Below are 27,824 nucleotides of genomic sequence, written 5' to 3' on the forward strand. Positions count from 1 at the left end.
AAATAAGTTCTGCACCTCCTTCCTTAAGTAGCGTCATAAGATTCAGGTATCAGGTGTGCAAACTTAACTTAATCAAGAGTAGCGGCTACCGCCCCCCCCCCCCTTTTAGGGGTAGGATTTTTAAAGTCTATATAACCTGACCGGGGATTTTCTCGCCCAGATTAGTAAAGCTTGCCATGAAAATCCGTTCAGCCGTTTTCACGTGATGCGTGATAAACAGACAAACAGAAAACCGACAAAAATTCTAAAAACTTTTGGAGAAACGTGTTCTGTTATCGATTCTAGTATCCCAGCCAACTTTTGTATAGTATAAGATAGATGTAGAGAATTATACTCGTACGCGTGTTGATTGTGTGTTGATTTTACCATTAAGTACTTATAGTTCTTTTTTTAGCATTAGAAAGAAGGCAAGCGATCTTGATGTGTTTTTTATTGAAAAAAACTTTTGAAAAATAAGTCACAGCAAATAGTAACAATTAGCAAGGATATAATGATCATTTACATGCTTTTAGTATCATAAAAGTAATAGTAACTGTTTTTTAAAACGTTTTTCAATAAAAAGACTCGTCAAGATTGTTTACCCTATTTCTAATGCTAAAAAAAACTAAGTATAACTATGTAAGTAAACTCTTTTTATTAGTTTACTCCATTACATACTGTTTACCCAGTTCTCCAAAAGATGGCATTGTAATGTGTGGGCAATTACTTTATTGTCGTTTAATTTTAGTCGTATCATTAAATCAATTAAAATTATTCAATTATTTGTTGATATCCGTACTCCCTCTTTTAAACTTAGAGTTAATTTGGCAAAATCCTTCCTTACTCGAGTCACAAAGTTATTAATTTCACCGCCATCTGTTAGTTTATCAGGGTACTTGATAGTCATAGCACGTATTTGAAAACTTGAAGGTGGAAACTTAACTCAATCGAATCGAATGTAGTAGCTACCTCCACTTTTAAGGGTTGAATTTTTATACCCTAAGGGTCGAATTTTTATAGCCTATAACCTGGCCGGGGATTTTCTTGTCAGATTAGTAAAGTTTGCATTAAAATCCGTTCAGCCGTTCTCACGTGATGCGCGGTCAAATAAACGACAAACAGATAAACAGATAAACAGACAAACAGACAAAAAATCTAAAAACTGTTGGAACGTGTTCTGTTATCGATTCTAAGTATCCCCAGCCAACTTTTTTTCGAATATCTTCCATGTACAGACTTTCGACCCTCTTCAGCTTTATTATATGTATAGATTCTTCCACTTTGTCTTACAATGTACCTAATACACAAAATAAGCTAAAAGAAATAAAATCAAACAAATTAAGAGAAAAATTAAGGTTTATGTGACTCCTTCAAGTTAATAGCACTGCCCAGTGTCCTTGAGGTTGAAAAATTGCAGTTGAAAGATTGCGTTATTCCAGTGTAACCTCAAATAGCAATATAACATTCTATTAATGTCGGAATACTTTTCAGAACAGTTACAGGTCTGTGTGTGTTGACTGCTGGAGAACCTATATGTCGTCATGAAGTACATTTCTACGTGCCATATTCAACAACAGTTCTATTTTATCTTTACTATTCTACTGAAAACATTAAACAAGTTTCCATAAACCTAATAACCTTTGACAAAACTACTAATATTTACATTTCCTATTTTATTGTTTACCTGTTGTACGTGCCAAATTTTAACGTTTAAGTGAACATGTGGATTCCTTGAAAATAACATAAAACCAGTTGTGATTTTGCATGGAATGCCAGCAAGTGGGCAGCAGGTCTTACCAATCTGTTTATTGTTCCAACTGGCGGTGCACCGCTCGCTCGCCGCCTGATAATCACCATATGCTGAGAAAAACCTATCAAACTATAATGATGGTATCAAAAGATTGTGTAAACTAAGACACATGCACACCCTGTGAAGTACTTTGTCATCCTAACTATTTATTATCTTTTAAACCCTTGACGCAAAAAGAGGGGCACTATCAGTTTGACCCCAATGTCTGTCTATCTGCCTGTAGCTATTGTACTGGCCAACGGATGAACCGATTTAAAATGTGGGTTTTTTTTTTAAAGAATAGTATAGTAATAATAGTAAAGAATTTTAATTTAAATCTAGACGTGAATACTTGCTATCAATACCTTTTACTAAGACCTTTGTGAAATCATTAAATAAAAATGCGTTTTGTTTACGTGAAAGCGAGTTTTCTTGCAATGGTTCTTAGTTCATCATCATCATCATCAGCCCGAAGACGTCCACTGCTGGACAAAGGCCTCCCCCTTAGAACGCCACAATGAACGACAACTCGCCACTTGCATCCACCGGTTTCCCGCTACTCTCACGATGTCGTCAGTCCACCTGGTGGGAGGCCTGCCAACGCTTCGTCTTCCGGTTCGTGGTCGCCACTCGAGGACTTTTCTCCCCCAACGGTTATCTGTTCTTCGAGCGATGTGGCCTGCCCATTGCCACTTAAATTTGCATATTTTTCCAGCTATGTCAGTGACTTTAGTTCTTCGACGAATTTCCGTATTCCGGATTCTATCGCGCAAAGAAACTCCAAGCATAGCTCTCTCCATAGCTCGTTGCGTGACTTTGAGCCTCTTCTTAGTTATCTTTCATTAAAATCGGTTCAGCCGTTTTTGAGATATTAAAATTTGAAATGACAATGTCGCTTGAGCAAAACCTTTGGCACTTCTTGGATACGGAACCCCAAAAAGTCCACTGCTACTGTTTTCTTAAAACACAAATCTTTAAAACTATTTGTAGTGTGTAGCACACACGGGGCAAGTTTGTTAGGTAAGTGAATAAACATGTAGGCACACATGCACACATGTATACCGGCATCTCGATACATTTCACTCAGCGATCAGCGTCGGTGCCACGGGGCCGTTATACAACCACTAGACAGCTTGTTTAAACACACACTACACTTTTCATTCATTTCCTCATCGTAAAACTTTTTGCGGCGGTACTTTGTTTAGGTAATAAATCCTGTTGCGTAACTAAAAAGTTTCTTGTCAATCAAATTATTCAACTCATATTTGTTATGTTAGAAGTATTATTTACTTATCATTTCATTGCACAAATGGGATTTAGCACGATGAGGTATTTTGGCTAATATAATAGTTAATTTTCTAATATTTTTTGATTTTATTCGCAATATCCCGCAATGATCGCTCTGGTAGGGGTGGTGGAGGAGTTGCTATCTATCTTCGTTCTTGCTTTCCCTACTCTATAGTCAGCATGTCACCTCAGTCATCTTCCTCCGACGCCCCCGAATATCTTTTTCTCGATGTAACTTTGTCTCACGAAAAGGTACTTCTTGGAGTTTTCTATTCCCCTTCTATCCATGTAAATTACTTTGCATCTCTTGAAAAGCTCCTTGAAGATATTTCACCGTCGTTTAAGCATCATATTTTAATGGGTGACTTTAACACGTGCCTCCTTAAAAATGATTCTCGCTCTAAGTCCCTTAAGTCGGTCGTCGAGGCTTGCAATCTTAGTATAATTCCCTCTAATGCAACTCATCATTTCCCGAACTGTTCTCCCTCTCTTCTAGACATAGCTCTGACCTCTTCCCCTGGTCATGTTGCTAAGTCGGGCCAGTGTTCTGCTGATGCTTTCTCCTACCATGATCTAATTTACCTTTCTTACAAAATTCGTCCCCCTAAGGTTAAACATAAAGTGATCCTGCAGCGCAGCTTTGGTCGTATGAACACTGATTTGCTTCGTAAGGATGCAATGAAGGTTGATTGGGGGTCTGTCTCTGAAGCTAGCACGGTTGATAAACAAATTGATATTTTTAACTCTCTTCTCACCAAGCTTTACGACGTGCATGCTCCAGTCAAACCTATTAAGGTTAAACATCTTCCTGCTCCCTGGCTCACCGATGACATCAAAACGCTGATTAGAAAGAAAAATCTGGCTAGATCTAAGTACAAGGCTGACCCTTCGGATAGGAACAGGGACAGGTATCGTGCTTTGCGAAATCGTTGCAGCACCATCTGTCGAGACGCTCAAAGACGCCATATTCATAACGCAGTTGAAAACGGGGACTCTGCCAAAGTTTGGAAATTTTTAAAATCATTAGGAGTTGGTAAATCTCGGCAAAACTCTGTTCCAGTTGATATCAATATTGATCAGCTAAACCAACATTTCTCGTCTTCGGCTATTTTTCATGGTCCTGAAAAAGACATGACACTTTCTTATCTTTCTACGCTATCAACTCCTGATACTTCTTCCTTTTGTTTCAATCAATTTACCGACAGTGATGTTAGGAAGAACGTATTATCCATCGCTTCTAACGCTGTTGGCGTCGACAGTGTAAGCCGTGCTATGATTCTCCCTATCCTTGATATACTCGTCCCAGTCATCACTATTATATTAAACAATTCTATTTCATCCAATATTTTCCCTTCAGCGTGGAAAGACGCTGAAATTGTTCCTTTAGCAAAAAAATCTAGTCCAGCATCCTTTTCTGACTACCGGCCAATTTCCATTCTTCCTTTTCTTTCCAAGGTTTTAGAACGTCTTGTACACCAGCAGTTGACATCATACCTAACCAGAAACGATCTTCTCAATCCATTCCAATCAGGCTTCCGTCCCGGTCATAGTACGGCAACCGCGCTTGCGAAGATCACTGATGACATCCGAATAGGCATGGATAACAGGAAACTTACGGTTTTAACCCTATTAGATTTCAGCAATGCGTTCAACATGGTTGACTTCGACATTATGCTTGGTATTTTACGTTCTCTTAACATATCTCCTGCGGTTATTGAATGGTTTCGTAGTTATTTAGTGGGTCGTCGGCAAAGAATAAAGGTGGATGATTCACGATCTTCATGGTGCAACACGCTCGCTGGTGTACCTCAAGGTGGAGTGTTATCTCCATTACTTTTCTCTATCTTCATAGATTCTATTTCTCATAATCTTCATTCTTCGTATCACCTTTATGCTGATGACCTACAAATTTATTCCCAAGGCATGCTTGCTGACCTTCCGTCGGTTATCGAATCCATTAACCTGGATTTGACAAAGATTTTAAGGTGGAGCCAACGATATGGCCTAAAGGTTAACCCGACAAAGACCCAAGTCATTATTGTTGGCAGCTCGAAACTTATCCCAAGGGTTGACTTTGTATCTTTGCCATCTGTATTTTTCGACGGAGTTCTGATACCATTTGCCGATCAGGTAAAAAATCTGGGTGTTATCTTGGACCGCACTCTGTCATGGACTCCATATGTATGTGAGATTAGCAGGAAGGTGTTTGCTGCGATGGGATCCCTAAGACGCCTTCAGAATTTCCTTCCATTTGCTACCAAGGTTGCGCTTGCACAGACTTTACTGCACCCTATTTTCGATTATGCTGACATTTGTTATCCCGATCTTTTAGAAGAGCACTTGAATAAACTTGAGCGAATTCAAAATCTGTGCATTCGGTTCATATTTGGCCTACGTAAATATGATCATGTTTCTAATTTCCGATCACAGCTCAGGTGGCTCCCCATCCGCTTTCGCCGAAACTCTCACATTCTCCATCTTCTCTACGGCATTCTCTTTAACCCTGCAACTCCTTGCTACCTCAAAGAGCGATTTAGCTATGTTACTTCTGTTCGTTGCTCTCAGAACTTCCTCCTTACTGTCCCACTTTCAAACTCTAAATTCTATGTTTATTCTTACACTGTCCAGGCCACTCGGTTGTGGAACTCCCTACCGATAGACTTGAGGCGCGCAAAGTCCTTGCCTATCTTTAGGTCTATGCTTAGGGAGCACTACCTGTCATCTTGCGTATAAATGTTATAGTTAGCTTATTTATGTGTTGTTATGGTATCCATCTACCTATCTATCTGTTTAGATTTGTTGTGTATGTGTATTGTATGTGTTAGTTTTATGTATTCTTGATACAGCTCTGATCTACTGTAAATTGCACCACCTGCTAAAATGTATTCCTTATTTCTGTCCATTGTAAAGGTTGCCTGGAAGAGATCGCTCTGAAGCGATAAGGCCGCCTATTGCTTACCTTAGAAAATCTCTATGTATATACTTGTTTTCTCTGTACTGTTTACTGTATTGGTGTGCAATAAAGAGTTATTGTATTGTATTGTATTGTATGCTTGTTCAACGAAATCTATGACTTTTTTTTAAAAAGGGTAAAGAGACAGGACAGGAGGTGCAGGTTTGAATCTTATACAAAAAATCGGTTAAGTGCGAATCAGACTTGTGCACCAAAGTTCCGTACTTTGTAGCTATGAATATCCAGATTATCCAGTGTTAGCAGAGCCTCAGCAATATTATGATTTCAGATTTTTGTAATTGGTTGTGCTGTAAAGCTACTTTCACACCCATTGTTTTCGGATTGTTTCCGTTGGGAATACAAGGAACGTTTATTGTTTCGACATGTCTGTTTGTCCGCGGTTTGGTTTGGTTTTGCTAGTGCTAAAAGTTGAGTGAGTACATTAATTGTTAACCACGCTGGCAGTCATAAAACAAAACTGAAAATCAAAAAATTGTAGGCCACCTCTACATGTAAAGGATGGATGATTTTTTTACTCGTGTAAATCCATTGCGTGGGATACAGTGGCAGATTTATGATTTTTAGGAGTGTAGGCCACTTTATATCCGCCGCCCTATGTAACTTTCTAAAATAATTTTCTCGTTGAAATCTGCCGGCCCTAGGCCGCTGCCGCCCTAGGCCGCGGCCTATACGGCCTATTGACAAATCCAGGACTGGTGGGATATCATTAGATAAGTTTTTCAAAACATTGTTTGTAGGTTTTTCGATTTAGGGATCCATTTGTAAAATAATAAGTGCTAATTTTTATTAGAGTCAAATTAGAAGTTTTACAAGTTAATAAGTAATAGTCCATCAAATCTTTATATTGATTTTGTGCCGCATGGAACCCTACACCGCCCATGGCTCGACATGAACTTGGCCGGCATTTTAAAAGTAGTAAAGATAATTTTTATGGCGGTTTGTAAGTCACGTTTCGGTGTGAGAATCGACCGTGTTAGTTTAAATAGTAACGCACCTGTTCAGCATCATAGTAAATACTACTTTGTAATTGTAAGGCGGAATACAAAAAACGAGTACCACTACATCAGTGTACTCGTATTTGTGCGCGTTTCGAGTGGTAAATCACCATTTGTGATTGTTTTGGTTACAACGGCGATTAATTTTTACGGATTGTGCTAAGTATTTACTTTATTATAAGTTGGAATTTGTTTGTCTTGCGTAATTAACGGTAGCGGTCTGCTACTCGTATTGTACATAAATCGGCTACAGTTCGGTGTTACCAGTACAAACTAAACTATTTTTTTAAATCAAAACACGAAAAGTAAGTGAAAAAAATGAAAATGAAAATGAAAATTTTATTATTACACACAAGCAATAATACATTTTTAGTAGTATACAGTGGACCCCAAACTAGGCTGAGCCTGTATCTTGGGGCCCGATGAGTTGGTTTACATCTCAGTTTACAGTTGCGTGCTTTTAAGAGAGCTTAAGATAACTGATTTAAGTAGTACATTACAGAATTATTAGAATTAAATAAATAGTCAAGGCATAATGTATTGTGTGTGTGTGTGTGTGTGTGTGTGTGTGTGTGTGTGTGTGTGTGTGTGTGTGTGTGTGTGTATGTGTGTGTGTGAGTGTATATAAGTAAGTATCCTGAGACCTAAGAACAAACGCTGAGCATGTTTTCTGTTTGATCATATGACAGAGTCATAAGCCATTTCCTGATCATGTAAGTCGCCTTAGACGTTGCACAATTCTTTATGTCCACGTTCCTACAGACTACATTATATATAAATGGATGGATAAACATCGGAGATCTCCTCGCCAGCGCAGATCTAACTCTCGAACTGGCACCTTATAAAGTCGTCTTTCCAAAAGCTGATTATGGAACGGGGATTTCACCACAGCGTTGTGAGTACGCACGACTGCTCTCGATATAAAGAGTTGTCTGACCCTCAGCAACTGACACTCCCTATAAAGACTGTCAGTGGGATAGCGGAAAGGCTTCCTAAGCATAACTTTAATGACGGCACGTTGAGCACGTTCAACGTCTATTAAAAAGGTCTTGCAGGCACTGCCCCAGAGACAGACACAGTACTGAATAACAGATTGACACAAAGCAAGTACACTTGATAAAGAACACTAGTCGGTGCACACCCCCTCAAACGCCTAAAGACAAACACGACCTTTCTCACTCTCCCTGCAAGGATCCCTATATGTTCCTTAAAAGATAGGCGTTGGTCAACTATAAGCCCCAAGTATTTTATCGAGGCGCGTCTCGTAATGCTTGCACAAGAACAGGAAGAGCCTGATTCGCTGCATATGTGGAAATTAAGTCTAAATTCGTCTGAAGGACTTGTGGTCATGTTTTGAAGAAGGGAACATAATGAGTTTTGCCAACGTTCAATGTAAGCAAATTATAATCTAGCCAGTTAGCTACCTCCCTTAACCCGGAATTGGCCGCAGAGTACGTTTCCTGCCATGTACTTCCGGTAAAAAGAATGGCAGTATCATCCGCGTAACAAATAACTTCAGAATTTGGGATTTGTAGCTGCAGCAGATCGTTGATATACAAAGTAAAGAGGATAGGTCCGAGTATGCTGCCCTGAGGTACACCAAAAGATACTGGAAGCGTGCCACTGACAGTGTGTCCACATTTTACTAACTGTCGTCTGTCTGTCAAGTAACTGTCGAACCAATCAAGGGCAACGCCTCTAATGCCCATCGCATGAATTTTTCGAAGCAGTATATCGACTGAGATGGTATCAAAGGCCTTTGCTAAGTCCAGAAACACTCCTAGGCACTTTTTTTCCAGCATCCAAATTTGCTGCAATTGTGTTGGCAAGTAAAACTGTAGCGTCTTCTGTGGACTTGCCAGGCCTGAATCCGAATTGTTTCTCTGAGATCAATGAATTTTTATCTATAAACTGAGTGAGTCGAATGTTAACAATTTTTTCCAGGATTTTCGAGAAGATACATAGAAGAGAGATAAGACGGTAATTTTTTGGTGTACTCTTGGGTCCATTTTTGTAAATTGGTGAGACAATGGCCAGCTTCCAGCAATCAGGAAAGCACCCTTTTTGGAGACTAAGGTTAATGATGTAGGTAAGCGGTTTCAAGATTATATCTTTAATCTCCGCGATCAGTAGTGGTTTACAGCCATCAAAGCCAGGGGCACTATCCGGCTTAAGTTGATTGATCAGACGTTCTACCTCATGAATAGTAGTGGGAGACATGAAGAACGAATTTGGGGTAATCTTACTAGGGACAAATTTGCCAGCAAGCGAAGACTGTGATTCGGAGAGCTTACTTAGTATTTGTTCAGCCAGTATCTCGCCAGTTCTGGAAAAGTGTATATTACAGATATCGAGGGACTTCTCCGCAGATTCTGCAATTTTGATCAACTCTCCATAATCACGGCCCTTGCCCGGACTTTCACAGACTGTTTTTATTAATTTCCACATCTTACGGGGATTGTTTCTGCATTCAGTGAATTGCTTACTCTGGTACTGAGTTTTAATGTTGTAAAGAAGGTTGTCACAGAAATTTCTATAACGCGTATATATTTTGCGCCTAATTGGGTCATCGGGAGCAGCCCTCGCCCGACTGTGCAGCCTGTCCCTATGTTTTATACACTTAATGAGCCCTGGTGTGATCCAGGGTTTTAGATTGAATTTTGTACGACTAGTTTTAATTATATGGGTGTGTTTTTTAATGGCTGATGTTATCAAGTCAGTAAATCTAGCAGACGCAGTGTTGACTTCAGAGCAGTTAGTCACTTGAGTCCAGTCAACCGAACTCAGTTCCTGTGCCACTTTCGCGAAATCTGTCTTAGGTGCCCATCGGTCACGGCTTCTGGCTGCTACTACTGTTGGAGATTTTGGTCAGATACGAGTGGGAATTAAAGCTATGCATCGTATCGTAGGTAGCTACGGGTATTAGTCATCTTAATTACCTAGGCGGTCTCTTTTTTTCCATAATATTTACTTACATCTATCTAGGTTGGTAAATAAAGCACTTGCTGAATTTTAAGTAAGCGCATCACGACTCCACTTATCAGACTTAATTGTTTTTTGTTGTAAGCCATTGTCAAAACAGGGTTTGTTTGAAAAAAAAGTACAGAGTGAACATTGTGCGATAAATTAAATGTCTCCATGAAAAAAGCGAGCGCGATATATATTTCTTCATTAATATATGTAAATACATGTAAAGAGATGCTAATACGCGTAAGAATGGAAAAGACGTACCTACAGACTTATCCTCGCTTCATTCAGAGTTAATTGGAAAACAAGAATGAATGGAATTAATAAGTGTAACAAATATTGTTTATTATTAGCTGTTATCAGTGACTAAAGCTAAAGGGGAAACTTTAGAGAATAGACGGTGACGATTTCGTTACTTAGGTACTTTTGTGACGTAACACTTCTGCGAATCAATATGAATGGAGAATTCTGATATTATAAATGACAAAATAGCTATTTTGGATTCCTTCATGTTTTAACCACACATATGAGGAATATTGTTTATGTTTACTTCCTACGCTTATAAAGGTTATAATGAATGAAACGAACTACGTCAGATACGGCCAGCAAAATAAGCGGTCTATACCTCTATATTTTCAAACAACTTCCTTTCAACTGAATTAGGTACTATTCCTATCATATCGCTACCCGAATTTTTAAGTTGACAGACACAACTGGTCGACATTACTGGGTCAACGCAAAAGTGGCATAAGTCAAAATACTAAAATACCTGGTAGGTAATGGACTGTAATGATTGGACTGTAACAGTCCATTACTAGTTATATTGGTATTTTTACTTGACCACTTTTGAATTCACCCCGCGTATAGTATTATTTTTTATGACATGCACACGATATTAATTAACTTAAGGGTGATAGAACACATACTATTTGCCTGATAGCCTGATACGTACTTAGTTGAAATGTTTTTTTAAACTTTAATTGTAATTATGATATTGTATTTATTAAGCATTAAAAATATTATTGCTCGATTTTTTTAACTAGTCTCTTGACTTAAAATGCCATAGGACGTCCTTGATTTTTGAAAAAAATATAGGTCTAAAAATAGGGTCCATATCGGCTCGCATACTTATTGTAAGCCCGAATGTAATATTTGTCAGAATGATCGTTTGTCATAACTCCCTTTTCACTGAATCCAACAATTGTTCGGAATTGTTATAAAACAAACCTAACCTAACCTATATAGTTTTCTATAGGATGACCTTTTAAAAATTTCAGAAACATGTAAGGTTTCAGTGGGAAAAAAAGTTCATACGGAAAAGTTCAAACGATGATTCGGACTAAAATTCCGGTATGACTAACGAAGAGTATGCGAACTTTGGCGCTCTCCTAAAAATACCACTCAAAAGCGAAAAAAAAAACTGTATTGAATCTGAAATATGAGTGATAAGTAGTACAGTAGGTAAGAAAATAAAATGTCAAATAATTATACAATAGTTCATTGTGTCTTAAGGGCGGTAAATAAGGAATTACGAACGAGATTCTGAAGACTGAGGGTTTTAATGAGTTGATGTTCGTAAATCTAGTACTTACCGCCCGTGCGACATACAATGTTGTTCATCACATTTGCGAGTAAAATTGTATATTTGTAAAAGAAAAACTAATATTTTTACAAAAATTGCCGATACCGCTGGCTGCACTCTTGGCAGCGCCAGCTCCCCGCCGCCCTCCCCCTCCGCGGCATGAGCCTAATGTGCGTGCGCAGGTCCTCCTGCAGCAGCGTGCGCATCAGCAGCGCGCGTAACAGTATTCAAATTAGTACGCGCAATGACTCATTTACCGACCTTGGGTTTCATGACAAGAACTTGTGGTCGAGGGTTTTATTTGGGGGGTTGCAACCAAGGAAAACATAATACACACATTTCCAAGTTATTAAATTTTCGTTTATTAAATCGACACGACCTAACTCCGCTGCACTTGTTTACTACTGCTTTGTGAGATAAACCATTTTTTCTTATATTTTGAAAATACTGTTTTGAGTTTATTAAGTAATTAAACATAAAAATGATAATCGCAAAAACAATTTAATCGAATTTGTAGGTTTCGTATTTCTCAATTTCTGAAGCATTTAATTTTTCTCGTCCCGTTTTTGCGACGCTAAATAAAAGTTCTAAATCGGTTGTCAAGTAGTGTCAGTTGAGATTTATCGCCTTTAGCAAGCTGTAATTTTCCGCCTAAAGAATTTATCAATAAAAATACATGTATTGTATTTTCGAGACCGTATTCGTAAGCGCACGGCAACGGCTCATCAAAAGCTTATGAAAGCCTACACATGAAATATGTGCGTAGAAATCTTCGCTTCACCGCAGACCAAGGCATCAAAACTCCACATTATTATACATGCATTGTATTTTTTTTAAAGTACCTACTTTACTACTTTGACAAAACGATGAGTTTTGACTCTGAACACAAAAAAAAAGAATTTCGAACCTAGTTTTAGGAAATTGTTTTTAGTTAAGTTTCATTAAAATCAGTCTTTCATTTTTGAGATATTGAGTTTTGAAATGTCCCGGGTCCCCTTTTATAAGTTTTAATTTTTTTTTTTATTTTATTATGTATTTAATATGTATTTTATAAAGCCGTGGTGGCCTAGTGGTTTGACCTACGGCCTCTCAAGTAGAGGATAGTGAGTTCGGTAATCTCCCGGCTGCCCGGGCATTATGAATAATGGACCAATATGAGATAGCAATTTGGTAAAAACTATTCAATTAATTACATTGCCCGGGCATGTCCCATTACTATTTTTTTTATTTTTACGTAAAATTAAATGAATCTAAAAGATTTTTAAACATCTGTCAAAGTCTGTAAAGTAAGTTATCTTAATGGTAGAATTTCATTCTGGCAGTTGTTTTAGTCACAGTTGAACCTAACACGCTCCTCCTCGCTGCGCTCGTCGTCGCACCTAACTTCCGCCAGAATAAATCAGACTTCAGCTAGCCAAGAATCAGTTGTAATCAAATTGCCCAACGATCATGTAGCATTATTCATAATGCCCGGGCATTACACTTAATGCCCTTATTAATCACTTTGTCCATAACATATATACTAATATCCTATACATACATATAATAAGTACTCTAAAATATTTATAATGCCTTATTTTATTGCAGAATGGTAGTATGCTGGAGTCGGTTGGTAAACACTCGCAGTGGCACAAACCAGGTAGCTACTGTATGGACATGATGCTGCTGAACGACACCACCGCTCGTCTCATTGCTCTCGTCTGTCACCCCTCGGATCCTATCACCGATGACAGCAAGGTCCTGTACATCATGTATGCTGTTGGTGAGTTTATTAGGGTTTCAAAGTCAAAGTCAATGTCAAAAAAAGAATCCGGCAAGAAACTCAACGAGGTATATTTTTTTAAGCAAATTTACAATATTATTAAATGATATCTATACATCACAAGTATTTAACACAACTTTACTTTTAACACAGTAGGTTCGCTTTGAAGGGATCGCTAATGCGGATCGGAATTATTTCCAAATATCCCTTTCGTAGTCCTACCCTACCCGTACCCTTCTAATTTCGCCATATCTGTCAGAGACTGTTAGTGCTAGAAAGGTGTATTTTTTTACCTCCGACGCAAAAAGAGATCACGTCAACGTCTCTGGTCAAGTTGGTGAATTTTTCGATTTGACCTAAAGGTGACTGACTGACTGTAACTGAACTTAATTTTTTTTGTCAATTTAATTAAAAACTTTATTACCTAACTGGACCAGTGGCGTAGTGTGGGTATCAGCCGCCCGGGGCGGAAGAAAAATTTGCCGCCCTCTTAATTAGGGTACTTATTCTAATCGGTACGAATTGTATTATCATCATCATCCCAGCCTATACACGTCCCACTGCTGGGCACAGTCCTCCTCTCAGAATGAGAACACTTGGGCCGTAGTTTCCACGCGGGCCCGGAGCGGATTGGCAACTTCACACATACCATAATTTTTTATGGTATTTTCCCGCCCCCTAAACGTGCAGCCCGGGGCGGATCGCCCCAACTGCGCTACGCCACGGTACCTAACTATCAGGAAGTTCCACCTGTCAAAGTTAAGGAAATCAATGAAAACACGGTGTATATTAACTCTGTTGAGTGCAAGTCCGCTTTAATGAAAAAAACTGTATTCGACTAAATTTTGTGTGGAGCTGTTTGACGAGTCCGCTGCGCTGTCGGACATAATGATGCCACCCTCGACTTAATGGGCTATTAACTTTTAGTGCGTTTAGTTTTATTGGATGTTAACACTAAATCAAGGACTATGGCGTTATAAATTAGGTTTACGAAAAAGCGGTTGGTTTAAGGGTGGAGCCAGACATGGAGTTACAAACTGGACTTTTGTATAAAACCGAATGCAGCAGAAATTACGCGACTCACGACTCAAAAAATTACGCTCGTCTGGCATCACCCTAATAATAACAAAAAATTTAACCGACTATAAAAAACCATGAAAATAATTTTCTACCAGTCTGAAGTCGGTCGGTGCCTCAGCACGAGCCAGCAGGAGTGGACCTATAGTCATCTACCTTACCTACGCACTATATGTTGGGCTTCAATCACTCCTACTGGCTCGTGCTGAGGCACCGACCGACTTCAGACTGGTAGAAAATTATTTTCATGGTTTTTTTGTAGTCAGTTCAATTTTTTCTTATATTTTTTTTTAAGCTTTTTAATGTAAATAATTTAAGATATTATAGTTTAATATCAACTGCTCGTCACCTTCTACGAAATATTGCTTTTTCCGATGCAGAGCCGTTCATTATTGAGGAGCCCTGGTGCTTCACCAACCGTTTTATCATATGCATTACGAGGAGCATAAATTGCTTAGCAACTGTGTCAAACTAATTAAACTTCAACCCGTGAAATACTTGTTATTGAGTAGTAAAGGTAAACGTCCACTTGTCGGTATCGTACGCATCGGACGCATCGCACGCAACGGATCGTAGTATTCTTTGTATAGAAACTCATATAAGTGCGTCCACCTGTCCGCATCGTAAGCATCGCACATTTCTATACAAAGCAACAAATCCGATACGTCCGAAGCGTACGATGCGGATAAGTGGACGCCTACCTTAAGTCCGATGGTCAACTATGGTCTTCATCATCAGTTCCACTTCACCAAATGATGATTTTCAAGAGCAAATACACGAGTTACTACTAAATAATTCCATTTACAACATTTGAAGAGTTCCCTCAATTTCCTAAAGATCCAATCATCAGATCCTGATTTGGTGGTTATAATAATTGAACACATTCCCAGACGAACGCAAAAATATTTTTTCAAATCGGTTCATAAATGACGGAGTTCTGAGGTAACAAACATGAAAAAAAATACAACCGAATTGATAACCTCCTTCTTTTTTGAAGTCAGTTAAAATAAAAGTGTTACGTTAAGTGTTAGTTTGTTATTTTTATTTTTATGCTCAGTGACGTTTTGAACTGATTTGACATACTTAATAAGATAATAATAGTAAGTAAAAAAATAAAATAAATTAACATAATAATAGTAAGATAACGTCCATAAAATTTTGGGAAGATCTGACTTTGAGAAACGTACATTAAAAATTTTAGAGCACTTGCTTATCTGCTACGTAAATGCAAAAGGTCAGTGCTACGATATTGCTACGCCGTAGCACCTATGATACGCTAGCCGTGATTTTAGTCAGGTAATGGTACTTTGAGTGGTGTAGATTAGCTTTGTAGTGATATTAAATGATATTGTAACGGATAACTCACATCTTAAATCGAGTTTAGCTCGACATGTTTCGGGCTATTTCGCAGCCCTTCTGCCGCAACACGCGCACTACGCGCCACCGCTCTGCTCGCGCGACAAATTCCGACAAATTTATGCCTTCTAGTCAATAAAGCTAGATTTTTTTAATTATATAATTAATTAGCCTGTCAGTTAGATTTTTCAAAAATATCGGACACGTATTTATTCGTTTATTAGTATTTAAGTATGTATTTATCTATATAAGATGTTGTATCCATATCATAATACAAGCTTTGCTTAGTTTGGGACTAGGTCAATTAGTGTCAAATGTAAGTGTCCCATGATATTTATTTATTATTCTTTTGTCAATAAAATAAAAAATATGGATAAAGTTGTAGTTCCGTGTGACGTCACACCAACGTACACTTTTTACTAAAGAGTAACGTCACTGGCCCCTGAACTTTGACACGATTCATCTTAGAAATTTTTTGTTTGTTTGACAAACAGAAAAAAACCGACCAAGAGCATGTCGGACACGCCCATGATAGGGTTCCGTAGCCATTACGAAAAAAAAGTAATATTTTTCTAAGGATTTCGTATTGTGTACGGAATGTTCCAAGTTTATGTAGGTATATTTTATACCTTAGGCTGCTATTTACTCTTCAACTACTAATCATTCTCAACTTGATATACTTGAAATATTAACTTCTTGAATTTTTAAAAAATTTCCATCCTACCGTTTAGATTTTAGTCCAATATTTTCTGATAATCTGGCGGACTAAATTAACTTATTTATTTACCCAGGAATATACCCAATCGTCTCATTTTTACAAGCTTTATTTTAATTTATGTACCTACATAGATTACATTTAGGTATGTATTTTTATGCCAAAAGTGCTTCGGTCAATCAAAGTTATGCTATACCATATGCCGTATAAAGGAAATTCCCTTACACATAGATTAGGCAATAAATTAAGGCAGTATCTAACGGATATAAGTCGACTCGGGACTTAATGATGTAAGACCCGGCCGCTCGGGTATTAGAACGGATTCAATTTTCCATCGTGTACTTTTAATGGAACTGCAATGAAACGGAGAATATTATTTATCCTAAATTTGAAGTCATTCCATATACCTTTGAGATCATGCTATGTATTTGACGTTGTTTGTGAAAATATTATTAGGATTTCAACCAAAGTACAAAATACAATTCTTAGATGCCCTGCGTGACTGACTTTATCATTAGCGCCAACAAAAAACTGTATTATCTAAGTAGGTACTTATGTAAGTGTAAAAGAAGTAGGTAATATACTTGCTAGTCAACAGTCAAACTTAACAATAGAACCATAAATTTGTGCCTAATGCAATCACATACCTATTTGTCAATCTTAAGTAATTATATGTAGATCTCTTACCATGGCTGCAACTGCGAGGGAAGTGACAAAACTAGGCAGGCATATTTTATTACCCAGTATAAAATTCGAGAACAAACAGTAAGAAAAGGATGACAAAAAGTGAAAATATGCCTACGAAATTGATGCCATCTTTAAGAATTTTACGTCAATCATCAAATAGATACTTGGTTTGGATAGATATTTAACTAAATGTAAACAAACTTGAGCTGCCAGATTTTGTACATTCAAGGTTTTTATACATTTTATTTATCTCTATCATTGTAATACAAACTAGACTAGTGTATTTTAAATGTTTAGATAGTTGAATGGGGGATTTTCAATATTTAAGACACCAATTGACGTTGTTTTGTTTACATTTAGTTAAATACCTATCCAAACCAAGTATAGTCGCTATTAATTTTGAAAGTGGATGAAACTGAGTTAGACAATAATTTTTAAATATACTTTATATGTAAGTCTATCGATGTGTTTGCCGGCTGAGAATCAATTTCGATGGATTTTAGTTCATTACTGTAGGTAGACATAGTGCGAGCCGATATAAAATTTAACAAAAACCGGTTAAGCAATTATATTCTTATTCACATTTGAAGTCGGTGTTTTTGATTTAAGAGCAAAAGTTATTACTGTCGCATTACACTTACGTCGTTTTTGACTACCTTCTTCTGTTCCAGGCCTTCTCTTATCAGCGCCGTTCCTGTTGGTCACATTCCTGGTGTACGCATTCATCCCTGAGCTGCGGAACCTCCATGGGATGTGTCTGATGGCGTACTGCGCTGGCCTCATCATGGCTTACCCGTTCCTGGCCTATCTTAAGATGCACAGCGGCACCGTCGGCGTTGGAAAGACTGGATGTATCGTAATTGGTGAGTCATTATTATACAATATAGGTACATACTCTAACTCAACAAACGTGCCTAGTTATGATTGTTTTTTTGGAGTCTTTTTGTATTTTTTATTTCAACTCCAAATTTGTTACTTTTACGGGTATCCCGTGAAACCATATCGAAAATACAAACTGAGACATGGATGCACAGAAAAACCATAAAAAGAGACCAGCGCTGGGTATCGAACCCAGGTCCTCAGCAATCCGTGCTGCGTGCTATAACCCCTATACCACCGCTGGGCAGGAATCTAGACACGAATTTTTCCTATGCATACATATCTCAGGTTGCTTATTTCTACTACGCTACTTAAGCAGCAGCACTAGCGACATCTATGTTTCGTCGAGAGACGTCCCATTCTTTTTTTGTAGCCAACTGTATTATGTTACGATCGAGGTCATAAATGTAGATACAGGTATCGTCTTGACAAATAAATATATACCGATCTCACTTTTAATAGCACAGATAATTTTGTAGCCAGAGCACTGAAAAATAAAACTAGGTTATCTAGATATCTATTAGGCAACATACGAAGTATAAAGATATTTGAAGATTACATAGTTTTTTAAGTCAAGGTTTAGTTACGGTTTGCTTTTGAGTTCAGTTTGACTAAAGACTAATTTCATTAGTTTGCTAAACAGGTATGTAAGTGCAGGTTTATGCACGATAAAAATAAACTTACAAAAATTCACATATTATTCACATATTAATTTCGAAAAACACTTGCCATAAAAAGATCAGGGTGGCGTCTCAAACAATCAATCTGTAACGGTTTTTATGGCTATACTTACTACATTATTAGAGACCACATGCTATAATAGACGTAGATTTTTGGCATTTTTATGATGTAAACATTTTTAACTATTGGCATGTCTGGCTGTTGTGTAAAATACTGCAGTCAATAACGTACGTTATAAAATCCGTATAAATGTTGGCGTCCACATTTACACTTAGATACTTACATGAACCAGACAAGTGGAAAAACGTCAAAATTATGTGCACTCAGATCGCTTGCGACACTTAAATGCAATTTTTTTATTCATATACGCCTAACTGAAACGTTATATGACATTTTCTATGGTAGAATTTAGCAAGAAACGGTAGCTTTATGCTTTGAAAGAAATAAAAAGTCGTTCTCACCGGTGCAAAAACAATTCACAGGAACTGCTTACGTTTTTGCACTGTTGATTGATAATGATGGGTGGGAATATACAACTAATGTAGGTACCTCTGTATTTATCCGCGGTATACTCGTATTATTGTTGGCACCTTTCCAAAACTTGCTAGCTCTACATTTCAAAATTACACTTAGTTACGAGTTTTCCTTAAGAGAGTAAAAATCTGTCAAAGGGAAATTGTTTAGATTTGTCATTGTTTTCTTATTACAAATATTGCGACTAAATAATAATAAAAAACACCGAATTGATAACCTCCCTCTTTTTCGAATTCAGGTTACCTAATACATGCTTGATTAATTAAGTCCCATATGCCCGTATAGTTAGACTAGTCAAACAAAATTTTATCAAGTTCATTTAATTTGAGGTCTTTGATATAAATCTAAATTAATCACTCTTTATTGTTTCGTAACATTGGGTGATTTATTTACCTTCAGTATGAATAGGTAGTTTAATTACTTACTTTTAGTTTGGTTACCTTTACTCAATAAAAACTGAAATGGGAAAACCTATTCTGAAAGTTAAACAGTAAATTCTCTTTCTTTAGCCTATTTGCATTTAATAGGCATTGCAACATAAGGAATGGTACCATCAGCAAATATGTGGCATAAAGTTTATAATCGTTTGCATGTCATAAACAATAACCAATAGACGTGTCTGTCAACTTAAAGTTCTTTAGCTAGGTCTTGTTTAAATTGATAGACACTTATTTAGCTGATGGTATAAAGCATGGAAAATCAATATTTAATATGTATGAGCGGGATAAAATCCGCGAAAGTCATCAGCCACTAATTTCTTCCTTTCGACCAAAAATAGGCGATTATTCTAAGTCAAAAAATGGGCTTAGCAAACCTATTTACAAATTATATTTTACTACTTTGCTGGTGTGGTTATGCAAACATAATCTTGTAGATCTCTAAAAAAACAAGAAAAAGATAAATTAAATAAATTTTAATTTCGTGCTAAAAGTAGAAAAAAAAACAAGAAAAAGAGCTCTTTGCGGCCTAAAAAATATTTGTCAAGGGTAGAAGGACGTCTACCGAGTGCCGATGCAGCACATAAGATATATTAAATTAAAATTATGTGTATAATATTGTGTTCGACTCGGGGTTGGCCGCTTTCTGCGGGAGTGCTTATTCGGCTATAGCTACGATAAAACACTATTAATGCTAATTACAGGCATTATCATGGTAGATTGTCTTGTTTGCCACTCCTATAGCAACACCCTTAATTAGTTATAATAAATTGCATTTCCTTAGGTAGGTATAATTAATTAGCCATGCCCAGATTATTAAATTAGAAAGCTTTTCTGGGGTGTGTACGAAACAAAGCGATTAAGGTTAACACATATGTAATTTTAATTAATTACTAGTGTAAACATCATAATCTTATACTGTGATATTTAATTTTGAATTAAGGCTAAATGACAACTTTAGACTGACGTTATGCCTAAATAAATATCACCTCAGATTAATGTGATCAGTGTTTTCAGTCAAAATAATTGTTTTTATACATGCATTTTATTAACTTCAATTTTTTTTATTCTTGGCTTAAAAATTATTTAAGTGAATTTAAGCTCACTCTCATTGGTCAATGAATTTGAAATTTGTTAGAAGTTGTGAGACCCGATTAATAATATATATTTAGATTTATATTAGGTCAAGTTAAAACAATGGCATGGCTTTATTGAATTTTGTCCAGTGTTCCTAAATGTTTTATATCTAGTCTAATTAGACTTAGTATAATTATATAATTAGTCTATGGTCTGTCACAAATCCTTACCTGAGTACCTACCTATCAGGAGCAATAAAGGTCAGGTGTCACCCGTGTCGGCCGCTGTTCGAAATAATTATGTATATGTACCTACCGTAATAATAATATGTGCCTACAGTCAAGGCAACTGAATCACGTACCAGGGTGGAACCTTTGTGCTACTAATGTCATGTTGGACATCCCATATACATATAACAAAGACATCATAGCGAAAATAGTTATGAAAATGTTCGACCCTGGTACGTGATTCAGTTTCCTTGACAATATCTACCTAAATAAATAAATAATAAATAAATAAATATCAGGGACAATCACACCAATTTACCTAGTCCCAAAGTAAGCTTAGCAAAGCTTGTGTTATGGGTACTAAGCAACGGATAAATATAATTATATAGATAGATACATACTTAAATACATATTACATATTAAACACCAAGACACGAAAGAACAAACATTCGTATTTTTCATACAAATATCTGCCCCGACACGGGAATCGAACCCGGGACCTCAAGCTTCGTAGTCAGGTTCTCTAACCACTAGGCCATCTGGTCGTCAAATAACAACCTAAATAACAATTGCTTTTTGTTTTATAATAATAATAATAATCGTTTATTGGGTAATGATATACCTATCAGTAGATACCATGTTGTTTGAGCCCTCCTAGTAGGTATAACATACCTGTATCAGGAAGTCTCGCTCTTCTATTCTTAAAAAAATCGGGCCGATAATGTTACATAAACGACTTTTTATAATAAACGAAACAATAACGAAAAAGAAAGGTAATATTACCTATACTTAAATTTATACAATTTATACTAAAACAAGTTATTAAATTGAGATGTTTTCGTGTGTGTGTGTGTTTGTGTGTGTGTGTGTGTGTGCGTGTGTGTGTGTGTGTGTGGTGTGTGTGTGTGTGTGTGTGTGTGTGTGTGTGTATGAATGTGTGTTCGTGTGTGTGTGTGTGTGTGTGTGTGTGTGTGTGTGTGTGTGTGTGCGTGTTTTATATCGATATTCCTACTATTCATGTTGGTACGGACTTCCGATCGCGCGCCCATGGAGATCAGGTCATTTTAAAGGCAAGCCAGGCGAAATCAACATGAAGAGGCCTTTGGCATCATATTTTTTTTAATATAGCGATGATCTGAAGATATAAAGACGTCTTTAATTTAAAGTCAGGTGTTAAAATTATGAACCTAATGGCTTTATTTTATAATCTCTTACTGGTTTTATAACCCAAATTCTTAAACAGCAGCAACGTCCGTAGCTGAGAGACTCACTTTATATATATTTTAATTTTATAAATAACTAGCTTTTGCCCGCGATTTAGTGTACTAAATATTCGTTTATCGCAGAAAGCCTTCAATTTCCAAGAATAAAAACTATCCTATGTCCTTCCCATGGTCTCAAACTATTTCCGTACCAAATTTCATCTAAATCGATTCAGCGGTTTAAACGTAAAGAGGTAACAGACAGACTGAGTTAAATATACTTTCACATTTTTGATATTAGCAACGAGTAATACTTACTGAAAAATAAGTAGGTAATCAAGCAAAATGCCTCTTTGTTTTCATTATCACCGTTTTGCGGCAGTTTACGCTCTACAATAAAGAAGTAAAGGCTTTAAATGATATATGTGGCTGCTTTAATAAGAGATAGTGTTTCTACGAGCTATCTCCCTTGCGGGGCAATGAAAATGTTCTCTGTTTTATTCTACTTATCGTATTTTACGGTCTAGCGCGCACATATTCGTGACTATTTCGTTATTAGAAGCAATTTTAATTTTTAAACTCACTTTTCGTCCGTCCCTGACTGAATGCTCCTCTCATCCACTCAAAGGTTGACTGGTTGTATTCCAATGGGGTGCTGAAAGTTTCTCGATGAGGGCTACAGCATAGATGTCGCTAGTGTCGCTGCTTAAGTGACTAAATAAGAAAAAAACAAACAAGCTGAGATATGCGGTGCATAGGAGAAATTCGTGTCTGTATCACTATCCAGTCGTGGACCAGTGGTGTAGAGGTAAAGCACGTGGCACGGAACGCCGAGGACCTGAGTTCGATTCCCAGCGCTGGTCTTATTTTTCTGGTTTTTCTATGCATCTATATTTCAGATTGTATTTTCGATATGGTAGAGATCCCTTAAAGGGATAAGTTCGCCTTTGTATATATGTTTCATTGTTTGTCAATTGTGTTTGTTTACTTATTTTGTACAATAAAGAGTTTACATACATATTTATAAATAAAAGTAATGATAATAATTTCAAGATGCAGTTCTTAGTTATAATAATAACACTTTTCTATTTTTACCCTGTAAACCGGAAATTTCCAATGAACTGTAAATACATTTCTTTAATTTGTATTTTTCATAAAAATATCTGGCCCGGACCAGGGTTCGAACCCGAGACTTCAGGCTTCGTAGTCAGGTTCTCAAACCACACTGGGCTACAGGGTCGTCCCCATACCTCGTCATTACGCAAGTTTGACGCTTTTCCAGGTCCTACTAATTTAGATAAGCTACCACAAAATTAATCATTATTTTATGTTGTTCACCTATCTATGAGAAATTAATTTAAAAACGAATAATATTTTTAACGACTTCAATAGATTTTGTACCATATTGTAAATTAAACCAGGTCGAATATTTGTTTACATTTATGTGATCGCTATATGCTTAGCCTGGAAAAGGGTTAATCATAAACAAGCAAAAATAAACACTTAATGCGTCAAAAATAGCGTAAACAGCTTACTCAATAGCAAAAATGTACCTTGTAGCGGCTGAAAGTATCGATCAGTTAAATTTTCAACAGTGGACTTCAGGTAGCGTGTTCAATCTGATCTTGGAAGCGTTTATTTTCATGAACGTGCCATTTGTAACATTTTATTAACAACTGTATAATGCCATAACAGATTCACGTTCAAGGAAATTTACTTCGCTGTTATAGGTATCACAATAACTGGGGCAAAAAGATGAAAGAGTCGGCTATTGACGGCGGTGAGTGAATGACGCCTGATCAACAGCGGATATAAATAAATACCTAATATATACATACAAGGAAAAGTTGAGCGGTTTCTTTTGATGCTGTTGAAACGTTGTCATTGCCCATCAACGTTCCACTTTTGCTACTAGGAGATTCAATTGGATGACAGACCGAAAATAAACGTAGGAGTAGCTAAATTGGCGATTTTAGCAAGGTTTCTTTTCTTTGGTCGCCTATCGCTAGGGAATGCTGAGAATTACAATGGCTTGTACCCGGTTTTATTGTTCCCGAGTATTTTAGCGAGGAAATAGGAAAAGTTTACCGGCAATAAAATACAATGTGAATTATTTAAAAGCCACTGTTGCATTGTAATCTGGGTTTAAATTTTCACGTATTACGATTTTCTGCCTTGCAGATCTGGGTTGACATTCTGTGTGGTAAATGAAAGTCGGGACATCGATGGTTTATTATCTGTAATAACCCAAAATATATATTTTATAAAGGTAAGCGATGTGTAGATTTAATAGGTCTTTAATCTTGAAATGTTGTTACAGCTTTCATCGTGTACTACGCGTTCCAAACGAGCTTCTTTTGGCTGAACGTCATGTGCTTTGACATTTGGAGGACTTTCAGGTATGATATATTAGTTTTTTTGGTACCGGTAATAACATTGTCTTAACTTATTATTATTAACTTTAGATTTCGAACAAAATGCTAAAATGTTTCTTAAGAGCCAGAACAGACGGACTGCATTCTTACTGCAACTTCCGACTACCCATACGTTTTTCATAGCAGTTCCATTGCAGTCGGCACAACTGCACGCAACCTTCACGCTGGCTAATATGAAAATACGGTCAGTCGGCTGTTGCAGTTATGTCGCAGTTGGAATGCAGTCCATCTGTATTGGCCATATTTATCTTAGTTTTTGCGCCCGCTTGTAATGGTCATAACATAAAAAAAATTATGAATATGATGTGTGTGTTGATAATACAAACAAAGACTTGAACAAACAAAGACTTGACCGTCTCAAAACAAACATCGCGCAAAAATAAACAATTAAAAAGTAAATACTAAAAATCCAAACGAAAATTTCAAGATATTGTTAAATAGTATGCGAGGAATACGATAAAACGTGTAGTAAAAAACGTATTAAAATAGGAAACAAACTATCATTCAATGAATGGCTACACCGGAATACGTAGGAGTAGGGACGTCTTATATGATCTTTATGATAAGAAATCGTGTACCACTGATGAACGTTTCCACCAGTATGTCAGGGATTATTCAAAATTATTCAAAATTATATGTAATAAAGCAAAAGCAGCCCATGTAACTATAAAATTAAGTCCTCTGATGATAAAATTAAAACAGTTTGGAAAATTATAAATACTGAAACCGGTCGACGTAAGAACGCGGAGTCCTCTATATCATTAAAGATTAACAACGTATTAGAAACGGACGCGGTTAAAGTAGCTAACGAGTTTAATACCTACTTCTCTAAATCCCCATCGAAACGACAAAATGTCTCGCGTCTTCCTCAAAGTTAGCTGAATCGCTCTTAAAACAAAATGTATCTATTCCAAACTTAAGTAATTTTAAATTCACGCATGTCTCTCCTGTGACATCATTAAGACTTTTAGATTATTGAAAGTAAAAAAAACGGAAGACTTGTGGGGCGTCTCAGTTAAGGTTCTACATTCCATTTTAGATGTCGTTGCTCCAACTTTAGCATTTATATTTAATAGCTGTATAGATGAAGGCGTATTTCCAGATTTGATGAAATATAGTAAAGTAGTTCTATTTTTAAATCAGGTGATAAAGATAATCCCTCTGATTATCGTCCTGTGTCCATCCTATCAGCGTTTAGCAAAATATTCGAAAAAATAATGCTGACGCAAATGATCTCGCATTTTAATACCATAAAATCATGCATCCACAGCAGTTCGGATTCACAAAAGGCAGGTCTACTACAGACGCGGGTCATAGTTTAGTTAAATTCATATTGCAAGCTTGGGAGGAATCACATGACGCTATAGGTGTATTCTGCGACCTTTCGAAAGCTTTTGATTGTGTGGATCATGACACTTTAATTTGTAAGTTAAATTTTTATGGCATCGTGGCCTCGCTTTAGAACTCATTAAATCTTACCTCACACAAAGAAAGCAAAAGGTAGCGATTAACGGAACGGTATCGGAGGGATCTGTGGTCGAAATGGGAGTGCCTCAAGGATCCATTCTTGCCCCATTCCTGTATCTTATTTATGTAAATGACCTTACTTATATGGTAAGCCAAAAGTCGGGTATAGTTATGTTTGCTGACGACACGTCTTTACTGTTCAAGGTTAGTAGAAAAGATACCGACTTCATTGAGCCCAATGAAACCCTGTCCGTGATATCCGCATGGTTTGCTGCCAATAATTTGTTACTAAATCCTAAGAAAACTAAATGTATTAAATTCTCGTGATAAATTCATCTAGCTCGAATTCAGTTTCTAATATAAAGTTAAATGGTCAAACTATTGAATTTGTAAAATCAACAGTATTTTTAGGAATAACGCTCGATTCTAAACTACAGTGGGGACCTCACGTCACAGCAATCGCGGGTAGATTGAGCTCTGCTGCTTTTGCAGTTTGGAAAATACGGCAGCTAACCGATGTGGCGACGGCACGGTTGGTGTATTTTGCTTACTTTAATAGCATTATTTCGTACGGCCTTATTTTATGGGGATCTGCTGCAGACATTGAGTCATTTTTTATCTTACAAAAGAGAGCAATTAGAGCAATTTATAATTTGAAGACGCGTGAATCTTTAAGATCTTTTTTTAAGGAAACAGGTATTTCAACCCTGCCGTCGCTTTATGTTTTTGAAATAATCATGTACATTATGTTAGGAAGACCATTTGTGATCTTACCACTAACGTCGATAAGCCAAAGGCAACTAAACACAGGGAAGCTTAAAGTTTTATCTTACAGACTGACTAAATAAATCCAAAAAGTCGTTTCTGGGAAATTTCATACGTTTTTATAATAAAATTCCAAAAAAATATTATAAATGAAACGGATACAAAATTCAGATCTATTGTCAAGAAGACATTAATATCAAAGGCGTATTATAAAGTTAATGATTATATCATGGACAGGGATATTTGGAAATAATTCCGATCCGCATTAGCGATCCCTTCAAATAGCGAACTACTGTGTTAAAAATAAAGTGTGTGTTAAATACTTGTGATGTAAGTATACATATCATTTAATAATATTGTAAATCTGTTTTAAAAAAATATATATATATACCTCGTTGAGTTTCTTGCCGGATTCTTCTCAGCAGAGGTTTTTCGAACCGGTGGTAGATTTTTTTTTGACATTCATAACTTGAAAAGTGCTTGTTATAGCCTAAATTGAATAAAGATATTTGACTTTTGACTTTGACTTTGAATAGCGTATAGGTATGTATGATAAGAAGGTATGTGATAGTAGGTATCACATCAAGCAGGCGCAATGTCACGTCACGCGGGAAAGGGTTAGTTTTATGATTTAGAGCTGTTAAAGACGGACTGCATTGTAACGCAATTTTAACTTTAACTGTTGACTGCCCATACACTTCAATCGCGGATAGCGTGCAGTTTGCGAGCAGTTTTGCTCAATGCTTTTGAGAACTGCAATGGAAATGTAGGGGTCATCGCTAGTTGGCAGTTATGTCGCAGTTGGAATACAGTCCGTTTCTAGTGGTACTTTTATTCACAAAATTCCTTGACTTGATCGTGTAATAAAAAGTTGTGTAAGTAATAAAAAGGTGTCCTGTTCTTGTCCACGGCTGACATTTGTAACAAGACAAATTTAATTGTGATTTATG

The 27,824-nt window shown here is 36.8% G+C and overlaps 1 protein-coding gene across 4 annotated transcripts in view; it reads left to right on the plus strand.

Moving 5' to 3' along the window:
- The window catches only part of LOC141437503 (G-protein coupled receptor Mth2-like), a 61,084-nt gene that overhangs the window by 13,611 nt on the left and 19,649 nt on the right, over positions 1 to 27,824 (plus strand). For all 4 annotated transcript variants that reach the window (XM_074100920.1, XM_074100922.1, XM_074100923.1 and 1 more), the window contains exons 2-4: positions 13,161 to 13,335; positions 17,842 to 18,033; positions 24,528 to 24,606. In XM_074100920.1, coding sequence (XP_073957021.1) covers positions 13,161 to 13,335; positions 17,842 to 18,033; positions 24,528 to 24,606 — 446 coding nt within the window. The remainder of the gene's footprint in view (positions 1 to 13,160; positions 13,336 to 17,841; positions 18,034 to 24,527; positions 24,607 to 27,824) is intronic.

Source organism: Choristoneura fumiferana, chromosome 17, assembly GCF_025370935.1.
Source record: "Choristoneura fumiferana chromosome 17, NRCan_CFum_1, whole genome shotgun sequence".
NCBI classification, from domain to species: domain Eukaryota; kingdom Metazoa; phylum Arthropoda; class Insecta; order Lepidoptera; family Tortricidae; genus Choristoneura; species Choristoneura fumiferana.